This window comes from Rosa chinensis, chromosome 3 (genome assembly GCF_002994745.2).
Source record: "Rosa chinensis cultivar Old Blush chromosome 3, RchiOBHm-V2, whole genome shotgun sequence".
In the NCBI taxonomy this organism is placed as follows: Eukaryota; Viridiplantae; Streptophyta; class Magnoliopsida; order Rosales; family Rosaceae; genus Rosa; species Rosa chinensis.
In genome coordinates, this window is record NC_037090.1 from 22,835,665 (window position 1) to 22,857,032 (window position 21,368).

A 21,368-nucleotide genomic window follows, 5' to 3' on the forward strand; every position below is an offset into this window, starting at 1 on the left:
GTGAAAAAGGCGTGATGACCGAACCTCCTACTGGGTTCTACCGTTCTAGGCATTAAAAAAAAAAAAATCACATTCACATTATGAATGTACAGCACAATTATAATTACATATAGATAAAAACACTAGTTTAGCAACCTATTACTCCTCCATATTAAATATCACATAGAGAGGCTACATTGTAAATAGGTTTTATAGGTTAGTTTAGTCTATATAAAAGTTTCATTCAAATATTATTTTATAAATGCAATTAATGTGATTGCTTTATTTTTAACCGAAATTTCCTTAAATTTGAAGTACCGAAACCGAAATCGAAATCGAAACTGGAACCGAAATTTAAAACCTTGGTTCTACTTGAGTATTTTTGTTAGAGTTTTTCGTGGTCATGCAAGAAAAGTTTTGATCTCTATAATTGCAATCAGAAGCACTTTCAACTCAAAAAATAGGTTTAATTTATTTTTGTAGAACTCATTTAGTTGCTTGGAGGATTCACATATGCTTTTGATTTCAGTTCCAAAGTAGAGATTTTTTTCTTCTTTCTGTAATAACTGAATACAGAATTTATTTTAATTAAATTTCACATATGCAAAGTAAAACAAATGGAAATCTCAAGCAAAAGAACTGTAACAACTACAAAGATGTGCTTCATGAATCCATCCATCCCCTCCCAAAAACAAAAATGAAACAAGAACAGAAGCAAAGATGTGAATTTCACCTCCAAATCCTTTAACTTCCTAGTTCTATACTTCTGTTTACTTGTCTGCCACCATTTTTGTTCCAGCTTGGTTTTCCAGCTCGTAGAATTGTGTTCCCAAGCCCAGATGATTCATCAGTAGCCAAGTGAAAGTCATCAGTTCTCCACCCCTACTTGGTTGCTGAGCATGTACAATCGGTCTACATTTAATGGAAGCATATGACAATAATTCCACCCACACCCGGCTCATTAGCTTCCATGGGTCATGATCTGCCTCCAACTCCTTAAGCTGTTCTGCAAGCATACATGCATCAAACAGCACAGATTTGCTTTTACTTCCCTTCACAGCAGCCGATCTGAATTTGGCTTCGACACCAGAAATCTTTTTACAGGCTTCCTTATGATCTTTTACTGAATGCTTGCGAAAGAATCTCTTGGCCTCTGCACAAGTGTCCTGGAACACTATATGCCAATTCCCCAAAACTGGGGCCATCATTGGATGCTGCATCACCAGAAGATAAAACAGATAATCTGAAACAAGTTTGCAAATACTACGCCTGGCGTTACTTTCACAAAAATTGCAAAGTTTTAGTCGATTGTCACTATCACATTCCCTTTGTGTTGCTTGTCTACCTTGACGACAATCAGGACATTGCTCGGTTCCACTTTCAGCATAGTAGAGTTCTGTTGCAATGTGCCAGAGAAGAACACTTTCCGCATATTGATAATCCCCAATGCTCCATTTGAGTTTCTGATAGTTTAAATTCAGCAGCAGAGCCCAGTCACCTCTTTGTGAACATGCCTCCATTCCATCCCTTCTGTTGTTTGCTTTCAGAGATTTTAACCTCAGCTGCCTGAAGATAAAGTACTTCAGCTCTTCGGTGACTGCTTCTGAGGATGAAAAGTAGACAATTTTGGTTCTGCCCAGAATTCCCCCAACACCCAGACAACCGGCAAGAGTAAAGACACATTCTGGACGCTCATCCAGGCAATTCTTTATCATATTGTATTGGGATACCGATCCAGACCACCTTCCTCTTTTCATTATTACAGCAGCAATAAATCTGCTCCAAATGTTAGTGTTGTTGAAGGCAATGAGGGTCCAGTCAGAGAAGATAAGCATAAAGACAGATATGATGTCCAGGAAAATGGCTCCACTAAACAAAGCATAAGTAAGATCAATGTCAAACTTGACAAACTCTTTCTTTTCAACCGAAAAGAAGAACACCAAGGCAACAATGGTTGCACAGAAGCTTATTAAGCGGAGGGTGTACCCAATTTTGCGACGCACCACAATAACCTTGGTGTGAAGAACCTCATACATGAAGTTGAGCTCGTACTCTATCAACTGAAAAGCGCTAGTATAGGTTCTTTTAAGGAAGAAATCTCGACTCAGTTCTCGGTCTTTGGAGCTGAGAAGAAAGCCAGCAATGAGTCTTTTGAAGCTCTCAAAGAGGTAATACGCTTCTTGCAGCAATTGCATGTCGTTTAAAGATTCTTTTGAATTTCCCTTAATCGTAAACTTTGGATCTTTATGTGCATCCCCAATATATGGCCTGATTGGTACCACTACTTCTTGTGTCGTAGAGACTGCGACTGACCTCATTGAAGTATGGATTGCTACAGTTTCTTCATAGTCAGGTCCAGCCACCGGCTTTGGCAATACAGTCTCCCCAAAATGGTCTAGACTAGCAAGATACAGAGCACAAGTTCTCTCCCCAAACTTGATTGTTCCAACAACAAAGACTAGTACTGTCGGAACCAAGAACTTGTTATGAAGTGTCAGGTAGAAACAACAAGCAGCTGCAAGAACTTGAACAATTAGTCCAACCAAGTGCCTAACCCAGAACTCGTTGTCCTCAAGAGCAAAAGAGGTAATGGTATCAGGGCCGCCAAGATGGAGTAGAAGAAAGGAAGCCCAGAATGCCAAAAGATCTTTGTTGCCCTTCGGGTCGCAAGTGTCAACTTGGGATTTGGTGATTATCCCTATTGCAACAGCAGCAATCCAATCGGCGAGCAAATACGCAGACCAGATGAGTCCTCGTAGCAATTTGCTTCTGCATTTTTTCCGAAATGATGCCAAGAGCAGAGAAACTTGCAGTGAGAGACTTAAGAGAATACAGCCCTGCAGATTCCACACGTCCCATATCTTCTTCACCTCTTTGGAGAAAAATGGTATCTCCCTAATTTTATCCATTTTTTGTTGTTATTTCTGTACTGCGTGATGGTAACAGAAGCACTCTTCCTTGGTGTAATTGGAAGGAAAAGCATTTGAGTACTTGCAATGATTGACTTGCCTCTAAAACAGTAAAATGTGTGGTGGAGGACTTTTGAGTACATTGACTTGTGGTGGACATGGCACTTCAGCGTATGCAAATGGAAATATCTCAAGAGCAGTCTCTTTTTGACTAGTCGCAAGCTGTGTGTCTAATTGCTTGCCAACTTTGATTATTCAATTGTTAAGTGTAGTTGGTTGTTTTACCAGGAAGCTGATGAGACAAACAATTTTAATATATGATGGGGATTGTTCTTGTAGCATATGTCGGTTGTTTTAATGAGGCAAACAAACAATTTAAATATATGGTAGGGATTGTTCTTGTAGCATATGCAATAGTATGCAAGAGACTTAAAAAAAGGGGTTCCATATACAAACAGGAATCATTAGACTAAAAGAAGTAAGTCAGTTTCAAATAACATTTTTCTCTGCAGAAAAATGCATTCAGGAGAAGACCATGCGGTTACGTTGTCAACTTATCATCCTGTAATTTCAAGTAATACCTCAGATATAGAATTGTGGGTTTGTATGTATGCCTACAAATTTTGTATTAGTGAAGGCTGGATCTCTTTTGTTTTACTTCAATAGTATTAACAGATGGGTATTACTAGTAAGACTTATCATCTAGCAACTTTCAGGCTGGGGCATGTGAAACTGATATGGTTCTTTTGCAAACAGAATTTAAATTCATGATTGGAAAGTACAAGCTTAAATGAAAAAAGTGAGTAGTGTATGTTTCAGAAATGAAATGTTTGAACGGTAGTTTGATCCTAGATTCTTTTCTCTATTTACAAGTAGGTTTTGACTGAAGACCCGGTTGGGTTGCTCAGAAGGGCGTTCATACATAATAGATAATAGAGGAGCTGACATTCAAATACAAGAACCTAATAACCCAAGATAAATTGATGAAGATAGTTAGACCAAGAAACCACAATATTCATGATATTAAGAACTTACGTTTTCTAATCAAAGATGACTTCTGTTCCATTACAATGCGAGCCAAATCTTGCTTACCTTCTCGGTTAAGTCCGTAAAATACAGTTCGAAAATTGACAACACTGGGAACAATCCCACTGTTCAACATTTCAGATATAAGCTGCATGGCTTCTTCTGATTTCCCTGCCTTACAAAGACAATGAAGGAACATTGAATAAGTTTTGAAATCCGGCAATGGCCCTTTCAGTTTCATGTTGTGAAAGACACTCCAAGCTTCAGCAATCATCCCCATGTTCATGTACCCTCGGATAAGCGCGGAATAAGTAACTACCGTCGGTTCACATCCTTCCTGTTGCATTTCATTGAAAATTTCTAATGCCCTTTTGATCTGCTTCTCCTTAAAGAAATGAACTATTAAGGATGTATAAACATGAACGGTTGGCTTCATGCCAGCCTGCTTCATAGACTCCACCTTGGCCAGTGCTTCTTCTACTTGTCCACTCCGCAAAAGTCCATGAACAAAGCTCCCATAAGTATACCGATCCAATGTGGATCGCTCTTCCCCAATATCATCCATCAACGCAGAAGCTTCTTGTAACTTCCCAGCTCGACAAAGAGCCCTAATGTACAAGGAACAACCAAGAGAGGTGGTAAAACCAACTTTGGAAAGAGAATCTATGCATCTTCTAGCATCTGACAGCTTACCAACTTCACATAAACAACCAACGTAAGTTTCAACCAACTCTTTGTCAGGTATATGTGCAGCACGGATCATCTCCTGGAATATTTTAATTGCTTCATCTACCCTTCGACCTTTTCTCCCACAAAGAGATATGATCAAATACTTATAGGTACTGCCAGTTGGGTTGCAATTACTTTTCATCTCTCTGAAAAACTGAAGAGCAATCTCTGTGAGACCTGTTCGACCATATTGCATTATCATTATTGTCCATGTATCTTGTGTTATTGAGAAACTGTTTCTCCTCATTTCATAGAAAAGGTTCCTCATGTGCTTGAAATCTTTCCCACGCCCTGCAATTTTGATAGCCATGTTGTAAGTATCAGTAGTGTGGCAATAACCAGATTGCTTTCCAACCCACGAGAAAAACTGTAATGCTACCGAACCATGCCCACTGTGATACCTCAAAATTTCCAGAACGAGTCCTGGAGTGTAATCAACAGAAGACTTCTCCAAAACTTCTTGAATGAAGCACCAGTCAGTTGAAGAGGACAGAATTTTACAAATTTCTTGCAAATCCTTGTCATCATAAGCATCAGAATTCAATAAGGGATCCATCTTCTTTGGTAGCAACTCCAACACTGTATTGGTCCTCTCTCCACTAGATGCATCACTGCTTGATACCTCTCCATCATGAGGCTGCAATTTATAAAGACTTTGCATCTGCTTTACTTTTTCAAGGCTATCCATCTCTCCCTTTTTCTCCATATGAAGTACAACCCAATTGAATGTGTCATCTTTAATGCGCATATCAGATGCCCGCATATGAACCAAGACCTTCAGAATCTCATCTGTCCTTGAAATTCTGCAAAGCTCCTTGATAAATACTAAATACAACTTTGAAGTGGGCTTAATGCCTTTGTCCTTCATATCATTAAATACTTTCCATGCTTCAGATATATGGTTTTGGCGGACGTGGCCTGCAACCATGGCTGTAACGGCCACACTATCTGGCTCAACTCCTCTTTCAAGCATCTCATCATACAGCTCACAGCCTTGTTGATACTCATTCTCATTGAAGAGGCGCTGCATCAGTTCAGTGTAGGTAGAAGTAGTAGGCAAATATCCACATTCTTTCATACTACGAAACAGATCAAGTGCTCTAGAAACATCATTTTTTCTCAAGTATCCATTGATGATAATCCCATACACATTTCCATCAACAAAATCTCTTTTCTTCATAATATCCAAAATCTCCAAAGCATCTGCAATTCTATCAGCCCTGCACAGTCCTTTCACCAAAGTCTCAAAATATTCAGGGAGAAGCATAACATCTTTATTCTTGAGCTCACGAATATATTCCAAAGCTTCTCTGATTCTACCAGAGATACAGAAAGACTTCAGGACACAACCATAAACCGCATGTTCAGGAATCTGTGAGACTCTCATCATGTCATCTGAAACCAAGCCCACAGCAGCAGTATCTCCGTAGCTAGCTATGCCATTCAATAACAGCTTATACATATTGATATCAAGTCCAATGTCCTTCTGTACCATTTCCTTGTAAAATTCCATTGCCACGTCGGCTTTTCCAGCAGCACAAAGTGCACGTATCATCATTCTGAAAACCACGGAGTCTGGTTCAAAACCGCATTTCTTCATCTTTTCATAGACTAACAAGGCTCTTCCAACTAACTTAGCCTTCCCATACATCTGGATAAGAATGGTCCAGGTCTTAACATCTTTCTCGCACAAGTTCCTTTCCATCTCCTCCACCATCTTCTCCACCAGCCCGAACTCTCTTGCCTCCCCAGCTATACACAGCACGGTATTATAAGTCTTAGTCGTGTGACAGAACCATACTTTCAGTTTCACCCAATCAAAGAACCTTAAAGCCAAATGTGGCACTTTAAAGCACCTCTTCAGAACTTTGTCAACAATCTCTGAATCTAACTGAAAACCCAACTCGTCTAACCGCTCCTCCATCGAAACCAAACCATTTTCCGCCCTGACAATGTTCGTAACCTCATGAACTACTGGACTAACATCAGTTTCAGCTACGCTTTCGAATCTGGTTTCCTCCACAACAGTTATATCTTCCTTTTCTCCCAGTGCATTCACCTTAGCAATCTCTTGCCCAACCTCACCAACCCCAAGATGGGTTTCCTTGCAAATAAAAAACCCAGATGGGGTTTTATCCAGAGTGACATGTTCAGCCCCTAAAATCTCAGTTATTTCACTGAACAGCGATCCAAACGAACTCGGTTCTTGTTGTTGTTTCAAGTGGGCTTTGTTGGGCTTAGTAGATGGCTTAGTGAGCGTCGCAAAGTTATCAATCTTATGAAATTTTGAGAATCGGAAATCAAGGGTTTTAGAGGTTGAGCTCCAACACAAGGACTGTAATATGGTGGATAAGCCTCGCATGCCTATTGCTTTACAATTCTCCAATAAGAAATGAAATACCCAACACAAAATCCAAGAGAAATCAAATCAACTTACATAAGGAAGGGAGTGATCGGGGAATATCAGCCGACATTGAAAGGGCCAATATCTCCGGTTCTGAGGGAGGTGGCGAGCTCGTCAGCGACAGTCAAGCAAGAGGAGACCCAGCCGGTGAGAGCCAACCAGACCATCTCGGCCATCCAAAGAGTCATGTTCCATGGCATTGCCATCTCTCTCTCTCTGTATCTGCTCTTCGGCCTCTTTCCTTTCTTCTCAAAAGTCCAATTTGCGAGAGTTCTTGTTGGGTTACGCATCCTAATTAATTAATGGAAACAAAGAAAATAAACACCAAGTTTTGTTCTTTTCTGGCTCTACAAGCAAGGAAGCTCGTGGCCGAGTGGATAAGGCGTCTTACTCCTAATCAGACGGTTGTGGGTTCGAATCCTTCCGAGCGTGTTTTTATTCTTGTTTGGTTTTTAATATTATGAGTCGGAAATTTGGATTTGCTTCGAGAAGTTTAACTCCTTTTAGTTTCAGTTATCTATGGAGCTTTATATATTCTTGCTATCAAAAGAATACTTTTTCAGAAATATATATAAATTTGGCTTCCTAGGGTGTGATGTGTCATTTTTCTCATAACATTCTTCTTTGTGTAAGTGTGTGGTTATTGCAATCAACAGCCTTAAGAGGGTTTCGTACAAATAAACTGCATGTGTATGCATGAATCTTCTTTCTTACTTGTTCAGTTGGATCCTCACCATGCAGGTGATTTGAGTAGCATCTCACCTACTGTGCCTCTAGCTGCTGGCTATGCATATACTCTGTTATGGTAACGAAGCATTTAAATAGATGTCTATCTAGTGCCTGTGGCTTGTGTGTATTCTATGATAGAATATCCAAATGGATTTTACAATGAGGCTTGCAATGTTAAGTCGTTCAGAAGCATGTGTTGTACTTCAACCCTCATCAGATATTGATGTTTTTTAATTAGGCTCATTTGTCCTGACCGTGTAAACAACATGTCGAAGGCACCTCTGCTTCCAGTGAAGAAACAAGTAACAGCTCCCTCATTGAAGTATCTGAGAATATAATATCTGCATTAATTAGAAATCTGAAGACTGCAGACAAGTAAGTTTAGAATTAGAATAAACTTTTACTTGTGCTTTGCTTGTGAATTTATTTTTTTTTTGGAGTGATTTGTTATAATTCCTGTACAGTTTATCAACTGTAGCTGGGGTCCATTTTTAGTAACTTCAGTGCTTCATTTTCTTTTAACCTTTTATTATAACATTAATGGTTTAGGAAGATGGAGATTTTGCCACTTGGAAAAGAAGCATTGTGTATGGCAGCTACTATCATATCAGCACAGTCATAGTATGCCAAAGGTAATTTGAGGGTGATTGATCCAGCATGAAATCCTACAGGTTCTTTCTTTCGCTCAAATCAACTAGGTTTTTGACTGAAAATTTCAACTTTACTCCTTTGAACATTATATATCCTTCCAAATTTAGTCGTCAAGATTTCATCTAGACCATTATATTATCACTTGCAAGCAAACCATCATTTCATCATTGCGTGGCATGAGTATTTGAAATTCAATGACGTTTTGAAAACGCCATTAAAATCTTTCAATGACATTTGATAAACGTCATTAAAATAATAATGATATTTTGAAAACGTCTTCAAAATACTACTTTCAATTCCATTCAAATTTTCTTCGCGTAAGGGAGAGAGTCGGGGAACTTAGGACGAGAGCGAGAAATTTGAGAAGAGGGTGGAAAAGATGGAATGGGAAAAATAAAGAGCAAGTGGTGTTCAAATTTATTTTAAAAGCTTTATTGGTGATGGCGTTTACCCATCAAACGTCATTGTTTTGTTTAGCATGGCGCTTGCTAAACGTCATAAATTAGATTACGGGGTTTTTGTAGGGTGCGGCTATTGTCACCCTACTAATTACTTTGTTTACCCTACATTCTCTTTTCACCCTACCAATGTTCTAAAACTCAGTCGCCCAGGCCACCTAGGCAGAGCCTAGGCACTGGGCGGCGGCTCTCCGACTCGAGTAATGCCAAATCAGAGGGGTTGGGCAAGCTAGGGTTGGGCGGCTGGCTAAGTGGCCTAGGCGGCCTATTAGACATTGGGTGGTTCGGTGCTAGGCGGCCTATCTAGGCAGGTTTCTGCCCCTTTCTCAGATCAGCAGGAGGAAGAGATCGAGGTGATTACGAAATCAGATAGAGATTGGTGGATTGAGAAAAGAGATCGATGAGACTAAATCAATTATAAGATTGATAAGGAAAGAGAAAGCGAGAGGATTTTTGATATGAAATTGATAGAGACTCTGATCTGGATAGTGGATTTTGACAAACTCGATCTGGGTATAATTCAATGTTGTTCAATGATAACTGGCTTGGAACTCGATCTGGGTATTTTCCATAGAAAGTTCTATGATAACTGGAACTCGATTTGGGTTTTCCAATGATGTACATTCTTTAATTGTTCATGACGCTCATAAACTTGAACTCTTAGCTGGCATTTGATAAGCAAATGCCTTTTTCTTCTTCTTCAAGAAGCAGTGAAAGCTAGCTTGCGTTTGGTATTAACAAAGAGAGAACTAAAAATGGTTGGTGGTTGGAAACGAATTGAGCTAGAGTTATCCACTTAATAGTTTGTTTTATGAAACTACCATTATTACTAAGGGAAAATGTCAATTTACCCAAAATTGAGCTTCATTAACCCCACTTACCCAAGCATCTTATAAGATTTCCCATTTACCCAACAAACTATATTTTTTTTGCCCTAATACCCAATTAAGTATTTTTTTTATAATTATTTTGTATATATTATTGAGACAATTTTGCCCTCTCTCCCATTGTCACTTAGAGAGAAGTCAACGGAGACTTGACCAGAGTCCGGTCACCGGTCGTCGGACTCCGGTCGCCTGAAGTTCTCAAAAAGTTCGTTGGAGATCTCATAAGTCACGGGAGAATATTATTGTTCCCCAATAATATTATTACTGGCCCCCAATAGCCCCTAATAATATGATTAGTGCCCCCTAGTAATATGATTATTACCCCCAGTAGAAACATTACTGCCCCCTAATAATATGATTATTGCCCCCTAGTAGAAACATTACTGCCCTCTAATAATATGATTATTGCCTCCAGTAATATGATTATTGCCCCCTGAAATAAGAATGAGAAAAATGGATTGGTCTAAGTCCGACATTTCCCATAAAAATCCACAAGCCCATTGAGCATTGACACATCACACATTTTATTATCCCCCAAACCAAACCTTAAATAAACACTACCATCCAGGCTTGCCACCTCTATTGCGTGCCTTTTGTTCATTTCCTCCTCACACGTGTTGTCATCCTCCTTCCTTCCTTTCTTTCTAGCTATCCCCAAAACAAGACTCAAGTTCCCAGAAAGGCAAAAACGCATGATACATAGACAAAGACCCACATAATATTTCATAATTTCAACCCAAAAGTGCCGACACCGATGAGAGAAACGCTTGCTTCATAGAAAGCCTTTTTTCTTCGTGTATTTCGATGGCCATTCAAGCTGGCCACCTCAATCTCTTCCCTCTCACCAACTCATCTACAACAACAGGTGCTAATCTCTTCTTCTTCTTCTTCTGTGACCTTGAGACTTCTACTGGGTTAGTTCTTATTTTTGGTTTTTCACAGCGAAATCATGAATCCGGTTCAGGATTGAGCCTTGATGCCGGACTGATTTGTGCCTCGACGACTGCACGACAAAAGATTGAGAGCCGCTTGATGCCGGACCGATTTGAGTGTCGACGACGGCGCGATTCCGGTGGCCTCGGATTGGGCCTCGACTACAGCGCTGAGAGAGAGAGAGAGAGAGAGAGAGGGAGGGAGAGAGAGAGAGTCTGGGTGACTGGGTCTGGGAGGAGAGAGAGTCTGAGAGGAGAGAACGATGAGTTTTAGTTTAATTGATAGGGCAAAACTGTCATTAAATATTAAATTGGGTAAATGAGAGTAAAAAACTCTTAGTGGAGTAAGTGGGAGTATATTAGCTCAAATTTGGGCATTGGGTCAATATCCCTATTATTAAACTTAAGCTAGCCCAACAGTCATCAATTAATCCAATATATAATCAAACATTATATATAATAACCTCAGCTTAAGCTAGAATTAGGTAAGTTGGGTAATGGAGTTTTATAAAGAAGTAAAATAATAATGCAATATGCTTCAATATATTTTATATATCCTTAATTATATAATTAAATGTATAAAAATAAAATAAAGACTAAAAAATATAAAACCGCCTAGGCGGCGCCTAGGCATCTGTGTAGGCGTCTGGACGCAAGTCCCATGGCCACTGCCTGACTAGCGCCTAGCGATTTTTCGAACCTTGCACCCTACAAATATTTTTTTAGTTTCATGTTTACTTTGTTTACCCATTTGAAGTACCCAAAATACCATTTTCCAATAAAGGGTTTAACTCGAAATCTTTTTCTATCTGGCTTCTTAAGTGTCTCTCTCAGTTGCTTTTGACTTCCTCCTCGTCTTCCTCAGTCAATCTCATCAAGTCTTAGTCAATTAGTCTCCCTGAGTTTAACTATATGACTAATCCAATCCACAATGATGTACCAGAAAATACAACAATTTTTTTTTTTTTGAATGAGAGAGGAAAATTCCCCCCAAATTTATTAATAAAAGAAGAAAGAAGAAAGACTAACTAGATAGGGGGGACATGAACATTTTTGTTCGACCCTTAACTACCAAAGTATTGTAAATATTAGGCATCTCTTGCAGGGTGGAAAAGCTGAATATGAAAAGATTAAGAATGAAGTTTAAGTACATATTCTATAGGGTAATAAGAAAAATTAATTGTAATTTTTAATCTTATATTGTCTTTTATTGTGATTTCATATTAAGATATTTTAGTAATTTAATAAACCAAAAACTTGTAGGGTAAGGTGGTAAACAAAGTAGTTAGTAGGGCAGCAATAGCCGCACCCATAGATTTATTATAGGTTAGTTTAGTCTATGTAGAAGTTTCATTCAAAAATATCATTTTATAAATGCAATTAATGTAGTTTCTTTATTTTTAATAGAAATTTTCACCGAATAAATTTTTTTAAATTCGAAATACTGAAATATAAACTGACACTGGAATTTGAAACCTTGCCAAAATCACTTCAGTCCCTGGATTTTTAATTTCATCAAAAACATCCATACACTATCATTTTTCATCCAATACGTCTATCTTCCATCAAATGGAGCCTGTGGGGCCCATATAAAAGGGAAAATACCGAAATTAACCCTAGCAAGAACTTAGAAGAGGTTTGTCGACCATCTTTCGTCTCCAGAAGTGTTTGCCTCGTCCCCAGTAGAAATCCTGACCCCAACGAACACTCATAATCCTCAGATTAATCTAGAAACCACAATGCAAAGAGTTTAATGAAGAGAGATGGTGAAGTTTAGATACCATGTTTAGGATAATTGGGGACTAAAGCATGTCAAGAAGGACGACGCCTGGGTCGATAGGAAAGGAGACTTTCTCCCACTCAGAGAGGGCGGCACTTCCTTTTTTCCTCCTCCTCTTCAGGTAATCAATCTATCTACGCTTTATCGAAGCAAAACTCAAACCCGATTGTTTTGAATTCCTATAACCAAAGTTGTGTTTCAGGAAAACCCAATTGTAGAAGACGACTTAGACTTGTTATATGGAGCTCAACGAGTTGGGTCGAGGCCTGGAAATTCTGCGATCACCTACCTTCTCTCTCCTTCGATCTCGTTCACATTCCCAGCCCAGATACTCACTGCAGTAGGTCACTTTCTTCTCAAAATTGTATCAACCTCTATTTGGTAATCTATGTTTGTAATTTGTTCTATCCCAGTTTTACCCAGTTTTGAAATTTTGAGGTTAGAGAGGGTTTGAGAAGAATCATTGGTTTGGAGAATCTGTAATGAGGAGTTGTAGAGTTGCCATCTTCCTTCAACTCTCTCTATCCTCACGCTATTTCCCGATTAGGAGCCATTTTTGGTACCGGCTCTGCCTAATCGGGTTGAACTAATGAAGTCGATCTCATCTACCCATTTTGTCCAGAAATAAATCTGGGCCTGGTAAGTTTCAACAATTGGAGTTCGTGTTTTTCTATGCAACTATGTTTAGGGAGAAAGGTCATTTAATAGAGAATCAGATTGAAATCTAGGTTAGAGCATCTCCAACCATTTAGTCATAAGCCAAAGCCATATGCAAAATTTGATTTCCCTAGTGTCATCACTATTCATTCAATTTTTCCATCTCCAATCATGTTTAGTCAAAAGCCAAAGTCATTTAATAAATTAATCATTTTAGAGAATTAATTAACTACAATATGAATTTATATATCATACATAATTATGTTATATAATATATCGTCATTAATTGATTAAAAAAATTATTTATTTATTTTTGGGAATCTATATATTCGTGCCTCGTGTCAATGCTATTCGGATCCGATATCTTATCTCTATCTCGGTTGAGATTTTATTTATCACGTGATAAGATAAGATTTTCTATCTCAACTTTATTACCGATTCTAGTGCCACGTGTCAGTCGTTGAAAGGCTGGTTAGATTACGTTTTTGATTTTTATCTGCCACGTGTCATATCCTATCTTCAGATATCCTTTTCCAACCCTCCATAAATACGGAGTCATTCACTCCATCATAGCTCACCAATTCACAAACACATCTCTCCTCATATCAGAAGCTTAGAAATTCTGAACTCCCTTTTCATTTTATATTTTTGGTTCCTTGTTGCAATGAATAGGTTCCGGAAATTGCTGATGCAAGAGGAAGAAGATGCCATTACAAGAAATCGTCAAAGAGCCTTGGTGATGCAGGCAGCTTCCTCTCATATCTTGAGGATCCAAGAGGAAGAATCACAGTGGGGTGGTTCACAGCCCGGGCGCCAGTACATCGCAAGAGATCGAGAAGCTATGGATCAACGATTGAAAGCTCCATACTTCACTTAGCCGTGCAGGTTCCAGGGCGATATATTTCGCAGAAGGTACAGAATGCGACCTCATGTGTTTGACCAAATGATGCATGATGTCGCCAACCACGATCCGTACTTCGTGCAAACTGATGATGCCTCTGGCAGAGTTGGTTTGTCTACCGAACAAAAGCTGACTTGTGCTATGAGTATGCTTGCTTGCGGGCTTCCGGCTGACCTGTGTGATTAGTTTCTAGACGTAGCTGAATCTACAGCTTTGGAGATCTTGTCGCACTTTACTAGAGCAATCTGGAATGTGTACCACAAACATTACCTTCGTCGACCAATTCCGGCAGATTTGCAGCGGTTGCTCAATGTTGCCGACAAAAGGGGGTTCCCCGGAATGGCGAGAAGTCTCGATTGTATGCACTAGCAGTCAAAAAACTGCCCAACCTCATGGCAAGGGCACTTCACGGGTTATAAGGGAAAACCCACAATCATTCTGGAGGCGGTCGCATCATACGATGCTTGGATTTGGCACGCCTATTTCGGACTTCCAGTTCCCTTAATGATATTAATGTACTTGGAATGTCTCCATTATTCAACGAAATATGCACAGGTGAGGCTCCTCGAGTTTCGTACTATGTAGGTGATAGAGAATATGGCCAATGCTACTACCTAGTCGATGGGATCTACCCTAAATGGGGATCTTTTGTGAAAGCAATTAGAAATCCAATTACTCCAGAGCAAGCTCATTTTACAAAGATGCAGGAGTCATACAGAAAAGACGTGGAGATGGCTTTTGGCATTCTCCAAGCTCGTTTTGCAATAGTAAGAGGACTCGCCCGTGGATGGGATAGGGAGGATCTGTCATACATCATGATAACCTGCATTATTTTGCACAACATGATTGTCGATGGTGAGCGTAAAGAAGATGAAGAGTCGCCTTTTGACCCCGATGATATCCCCACCAGACCAAGGAAAGCACAAATATATGAGAGGTATGAGGATGATCATGAGGTTGAGCGCAACCGTCCTGAACTTGAGGAGTTCATGACCCGTTACTAGGGGGTTAGATGCCCAATTGTGCATAGAGTCTTTCAAGGAGATTTGGTTAATCACCTCTAGAACATGAAGCTGCAAGCAGAGCGGAACCGCAGATGAAGAGATTGTATTTTCACGCTTTCAATAATTGGCAATGTGGCCATTGTGTGGTTTGATTGTTTGTGTGTTTATGCTTTGTAATGTTGTGTGGTTTTATTTTATTGTTAGTGTGTTTATGCTTTTGTAATGTAGTGTGTTTTATTGTTATGAATAAAAGTGAGATAAAAACAAGTTTTTGTTTTTATTTGTTAACTATAAAATATAGTAACAATTTTATTTCGTAATTGAAAAACATAAGTGAAAAAGTACAACCAATAAAATATTTCTAATTTCTCCCCATCCATTGAGTCTCTTGAACTGGCACGTAGAGGTCCAAGTTAGAGTCATCCTCACTATGTGGTGTATTTTCTTCTAGAGAAAAGGAGGGTTGACGAAATGCACCAGCACTAGAGCTTTGTTCCTCCCTCTCAATAATCTGTGCTTGCTAGCTTCCTCTCCCAATAGCTCCTTTTTTTTGGTGTGAAAATTGACGGATCCACTTTCATTGTGCGAGCATCATCCGCGTGCTGCCCAGCTAATTTAGTCTCCTCCCTGAGTCGCAGCCTGTATTCGAGATCGCGCTCTCCTTGGTCTGCAATCCTTTGCATTTGCAATAAGAGTTCACTTGTTTCGTCTTGCCTGGATTTTTTCTTAGCAGCCTTTTGAGCTTTTTGACCTGGGGGGCGTGCATGCACATTTGAAGAGCTTGAGGAGTCACTCGCGAGAGTGTCGTCATCCTCTAAGTTGATAGAGGTAGGAAAACTTGAGCTACCGACATTCATGCCCGAAGGATTGCTAAACTTTTTTGTATCCTTTAATATTGGCCAACAATGCTCAAACGCAAACTCCTCTCCTTTAGCTAAGGTACGATAGATTGACTTAGCTTGTAATACCTATAAATAAGAAGATATTAATCATGTACTATATATATTTATACGAAAGTCAATATACATAACATGCGAAAATAACCGTAAAACTAATTTTAAAAATAAGAATAAAACGTCAAGAATAAGGAGGGTTACCTCGTCGGTGGCATTATCACCACTTCCTCGAAGAAGTGCCGCTTTGTTAAGAGCTTGACGCCATCGAGCGCATGCTGGTCTAATCTTTTTCCAACGACCGTCACACCCTCCTCCCAATCTAACCACGCCTCCGGCAGGCTTGCAAGTCTAGTATACTTCATGTATACGCTCCCACAATTTTTTTTTCTCTTGACTAGTACCCTTAGAGCTGTCTTCACCAACGGTAACTACAGCTATGCACAAGGCTATATCTTCGGCGTCCTTCCACCACTCTTGTCTTGGGTTAGGCATCTTCTAAATAAATTGAAAGCTAGCTAGATGAAGAACAATGGTGAAAAAGAATGAAGTTTGGAGGAGATTGGAGATGTTTTGGTGTGAAAAATTATGAAGAAGAGGGTTGGTATTTATAGAATTTGTTAAAGTTACTGTTCCAACGGGCAAAAAACATTTTTCTGATTTTTTAGAAAATTTTCTTTTATTTTTTCAATTTTTTTTTAGTTTAAAACACATTTACTTTATTATTAACCGTTGATTTTAATCCATACAATTTTTTGAACCGTCAGATTAGATATTCAGTATATATATATATATATATATATATTAACTTTTTATGTTTAGAAAGATTTAATCTGGGCCTTTCATTTTAAATAGAATTACTGAAGTTGAATCTGGGCCGTTAGATTTCTTACCGTTGGAGAGCTTGTTGCCCGTTCTGCGCTGCTGGGCCCCATGTGTCAGCTACTTCTCCAGCGCGTGTCTCGCGCGTCAGCCACTGCTGAGCCGTTATTTTGTCGTCATGCGGGAGTGGGTTCTGTCTTCTCCCTCTGGCGCGTTGCATTCTTCAGCTGCACATGCAGGCGGGGCCCGCCTCTTCTCTTCCCTCCCAGCTTTGGCTTTCGTTCTTCAAAGTTGAGTCATTTTGACTCAGCTTATGGCTCAATAGCCAAAATGGCTCCACATGCACAATGGTTGGAGACGCTCCCCATAAAAGCCAAAGCCAAAATGGCTTATGACTCCAGCCGTTGGAGATGCTCTTAGAAGAGAGGAAAGGACAATTTTGTAAATTATTTTTATGTTGGGCCCATAAGAGTTGGGTTGGCATGGCATGTCAGCAATTTAACAGCTCCATTTAACGAACGATGGACAGAATGACCTATTGGACAAAAAATAATAGTGCATGAGTGTTTTTGATGAAATTGGAAGTCTAGATAATGAACTAATTTTGGACCCAAAACACAGGGTAGTAACTAGTATATAGCACTTTCAATTTTCAAAATTCAATAGTTTTGATTTTGTAATTGAAATTTTCAGATGCCGAAAGGTCTTGAATATGAGGCTGTTCACAAATGAGAGTAGCAGAAGAGGATGGGACCAAAACGTAATTTCACCTTGCTTCACTTTGTAAGAAAGAGAGAGACCTTATGGAGAACCTGCATGGCCAAATGATCTTTTATATATTTTTTCAGTAGTAATTGTAGGTACTATTTCATGTAACGTAGGCTTAGCTGTTTTAGAACCATCAATGATTGGTAAGCCCATAGATCCATTTGCAACTCATTTGGAAATATTGCCTGAATGGTATTTTTTTTTCCCGTATTTCAAATACTTCTTACAGTACCAAATAAGTTATTGGGTTTTCTTTTGATGGTTTCAGTACCTGCAGGATTATTAACAGTACCTTTTTTGGAGAATGTTAATAAATTCCAAAATTCATTTCGTCATCCCGTAGCGACAACCGTTTTTTTTATTAGTACTGCAGTAGCTCTTTGGTTGGGTATTGGAGCAACACTACCTATTGATAAGTCCCTAACTTTAGGTCATTTTTAAAGGAAAAATGTCCATTTGCCCAAATTTGAGTTACACTAACCCCATTTACCCAAACATCTTATAAGATTGCCTACTTACCCAACAAATTACATATTTTTTGCCCTAACACCCAATTAAGTTAGTTTTTATTTATTTTTATTTATTTTTGGGACAATTTTGCCCTCTCTTCGTTTGTCACTTAGAGAGAGAGAGACTTCACGGGACTCCGGTTGCCGGTCGCAGGAATCCGGCGACTGGTGTCCTGTTTTATTGCCCCCAATAAACTTTTTATTGCCTCACAATAAACTTTATTGCCCCCTAATAAACTTTTTATTAACCCCCAATAAAAATTTATTGGGGGTTAATAAAATTTATTGGGGGTTAATAAAAGTCTCTGGCTACCTCTTTGCGAACTTCAGGCAATCTCCGGACAAGTGACTGGAGTCTGGCGTCCTATCTTATTGCCCCCCAATAAACTTTTTATTGCCCACCAAAAAACTTTATTGCCCCTAATAATACCCAATAAACATTTTATTAGCCCTCAATAAACTTTATAAAAATTTATTGAAGGGTAATAAAAGTCTCTGGCGACCTCTTTGGAAACCTCCGGCGATTGGTGATAGGATTCCAGAGGCCGGTCACCTGAATCCGGCAAGCGATGACCTGAGTCCGGCGAGGTCTTCAATGACTTTTTAATTATTTAAAGGGCAAACTTGTATTTTCACATTTAAATTGGGTAGGTGGGCACACAAATCTTTTAGTGGAGTAAGTGAGCATTTATTGGGCCCAAATTAGGTAAATGGTCAAGAGCCATTTTTTAAATTAAATTGATTTGATTGTCAAAGAAAAAAAAAGTAAATTATGACATGTGTATCTAGGGAATCGTCGCTTCAAAGTGAATTTTCCCTAGATACATCTATTCAATTTAATTTTGAACGTATTCTCAATATATGGTTTGTGCTAAAGTTTGGCATTTTTTTTTAAAAAAAAATTTATTTTTTATTTTTTATTTTAGCAAATATAAAAATGACCTAGCTTTGCTAGGGCTTTAAGCTCTGACGCATCTAGTGGTGGCGGCTCTCACACCTTCTCCATTTTCAAGGACAAAATTGCAGGCCTAGTCCTGCTGTCTTTCTTTTGCTGGTTGCGTCTCGAAGTTCCCAGAGAAGAAGTTTGATGGGGAAACGATTCTTTTGGATTGGATGGGATCGTTGGATCGCGGTGGTGGTTGGCGATGCAGTGATGGAGGGGCCTCGCTTCTGAGAGGATGGAAAGTTGGAATCGGGGTTCTGCGTTTTGCTGGTTTGTTGCCGGCATGAGCTATGCGAAGTCGTGGCTTTAATGATGTTGCTAGGCCGTCAGAAGTGGTCGTCGGTGTCGATCTAGTCAGCGATGGCTATTGCAGTTTGGCATTCTCCATTGCAGGTCCTCAGGACGCATATGTCGGTGCTGATGTCCAGCTCGTTGGCTTCAGGATCGGGATCTGGGATCCGGGTGGGCTTGGCAGATGGAGCCGGATCTGGGATCCGGGTGGAGTTTGGTTTTGGCCTGCGGCCCACAATCTTGGTTGGGCTTTTTATGATTTGCTAGAATGGATTGAGGCTCTTGTGCCTTATTGGTATTGGATCCAGGACCCAATTCTATGGTATTTGTTCGTGAAATATCGTCTGCCAACATGGCCATGTTCTGACACCCTTGGCCAATTTCGATCTTTAGGTGGGAGAGTGCCTTCATTCCGACGCCAAGTTGATTTTTGTCAATTTGTGCGTTAGAGTTCGATGGGTAGTCAAACCACCGACTATTCAATTCACTACACGGGTGCAATCCGTAGTGTAAAATCAGCGCTGCGTCTCGACGTTGCTGCTCCTTGCGTTATTAAGTTTTTATATTTCATATGTATTTTTCTTTTCGGGCTGTTTTATTCATTTCTTGTTGTCTTTTGGCATCGTATCGTTGTACTATTTCACTTTCAATAAATGGCTGACCTCCTTCGATTCAAAAAAAAAAAAAAAAGATAAAAATTTGTTTTTATCCTTTTAGACAAAATCTTAGGAAAAAAAAAACATTAAAATTTATTCGAAATGCTTTTTTATTTCTAGAAACTGTAATAACGGTATTTGTTAACTGGGTTATGTTTGCTTTTTTGTCATGCGAAGGAACTATCAAGTGTTACTAGGTAAGTGGTTAAGCTTAAAGTTTTGTTCTTTTGTTGGGTGAAACAAGTTTTACTATGAGGTTGGGCTTTAAGGTTTTCGTGTACTTGTGGATTGACTGTGAGTCATTTACATTGTATGGAACCCTGAAGGGTAACAGTGGCCATGGCGCCGGATAAAGCAATTCAAGCCCTTTTACGCTTCTTTGGTTGAGAGCTTTAGGAAATCCTACTAGCCGGCCGGATGCAATAAAAGGTTAAATTATGCTCCTTTTTCAACGTTTTCTTTGTGTATTTCTTGTTTTCGATTTGATGTGTAACTCATTAGACTTGAGGTGTCTTGAATGATCAAATAGAGAGTCTAACTCGCACAACTTTGTCTGATAAAGGGAGCAGATGAATTAGTCATTGGAGATTGGAAATGATCAGTTCCTTTCATGAATTGATCCATCTTCTTCCTTTACCTTGGATAGAACTTGGAAGTTAACCTCTATTTCTTAGTTCGGTATAGTGTGTTGCATATCCAGTCCAATCTTACCACAAATGATTAATTGATCGCTTTTGTGGGCTGTGTTGCTTGTGTAGATGGTGTGTTTGGAGCAATGATGAAGGTAAGGGTTTGCTAAACTCTCGGTATCATCATGTAACCCCTTTTAATTCTTAGTTCACTAGAAACGTCTGAAACTGGGATAACGAATAATTGTGTTTATAGGTCAATTCGGTCAATGACGGATCAGTTACAATGCAAATCGACTCACAATCCCCTGAGTGATAAGTACTTTATCCCCTGCCTCTATTGAATCTATTCCACAAGTCTTTTGAAAGCTCATTTTGTGAACACTCATGACAGGAACTCAAATGGTGTTGTTGAAGAATCGTGATTTGGTTGGCTGTGCTTTCATTCCATCATTCCATGGAAACTTGGCAATTTAGCAATGATTGATGACATTTGAAAGTGTATCATATGGATAAAGATGTTTGAGAATTTATGGATGGAGATGTTGAAATTTTCAGTATCATCTTTTCTTGTGTAAGCTAAAGGCAGCAGTAATTAGTTTGAAAAGAAAATCTCATTCTTCTAACAACATAAAATAGAATAAGAAACGAGAGAAATCTTGGATTTGGAATGAGCATCCTGTCTTAAAATACTCCAGGCAACTGCCGCTTGAGTAAAGCTAAGGCGATAGGGTATCACTACAAATTTACAAAATACAATGACCATTAGTCATCTGCCCATCTATGGTATATATAATCTTAATTCCAGCCA

At 39.2% G+C, this 21,368-nt stretch overlaps 3 protein-coding genes across 3 annotated transcripts; all 3 read right to left on the minus strand.

Moving 5' to 3' along the window:
• Positions 1–749: 749 nt before the first annotated feature.
• LOC112194306 lies at positions 750–2,888 on the minus strand. Its single transcript, XM_024334556.1, has one exon. It carries the CDS (start codon positions 2,886–2,888, stop codon positions 750–752), a length of 2,139 nt encoding a protein of 712 aa, XP_024190324.1.
• A 1,014-nt stretch (positions 2,889–3,902) lies between these two features.
• LOC112192636 (putative pentatricopeptide repeat-containing protein At5g06400, mitochondrial) lies at positions 3,903–7,035 on the minus strand. The gene has a single exon (XM_024332444.2). The coding sequence runs from the start codon at positions 7,003–7,005 to the stop codon at positions 3,904–3,906; it is 3,102 nt and encodes a 1,033-aa protein (XP_024188212.1). The 5' UTR covers positions 7,006–7,035; the 3' UTR covers position 3,903.
• A 37-nt stretch (positions 7,036–7,072) lies between these two features.
• On the minus strand, positions 7,073–7,352 carry LOC112192637. Its single transcript, XM_024332445.2, has one exon. The coding sequence runs from the start codon at positions 7,335–7,337 to the stop codon at positions 7,107–7,109; it is 231 nt and encodes a 76-aa protein (XP_024188213.2). The 5' UTR covers positions 7,338–7,352; the 3' UTR covers positions 7,073–7,106.
• Positions 7,353–21,368: the final 14,016 nt, after the last annotated feature.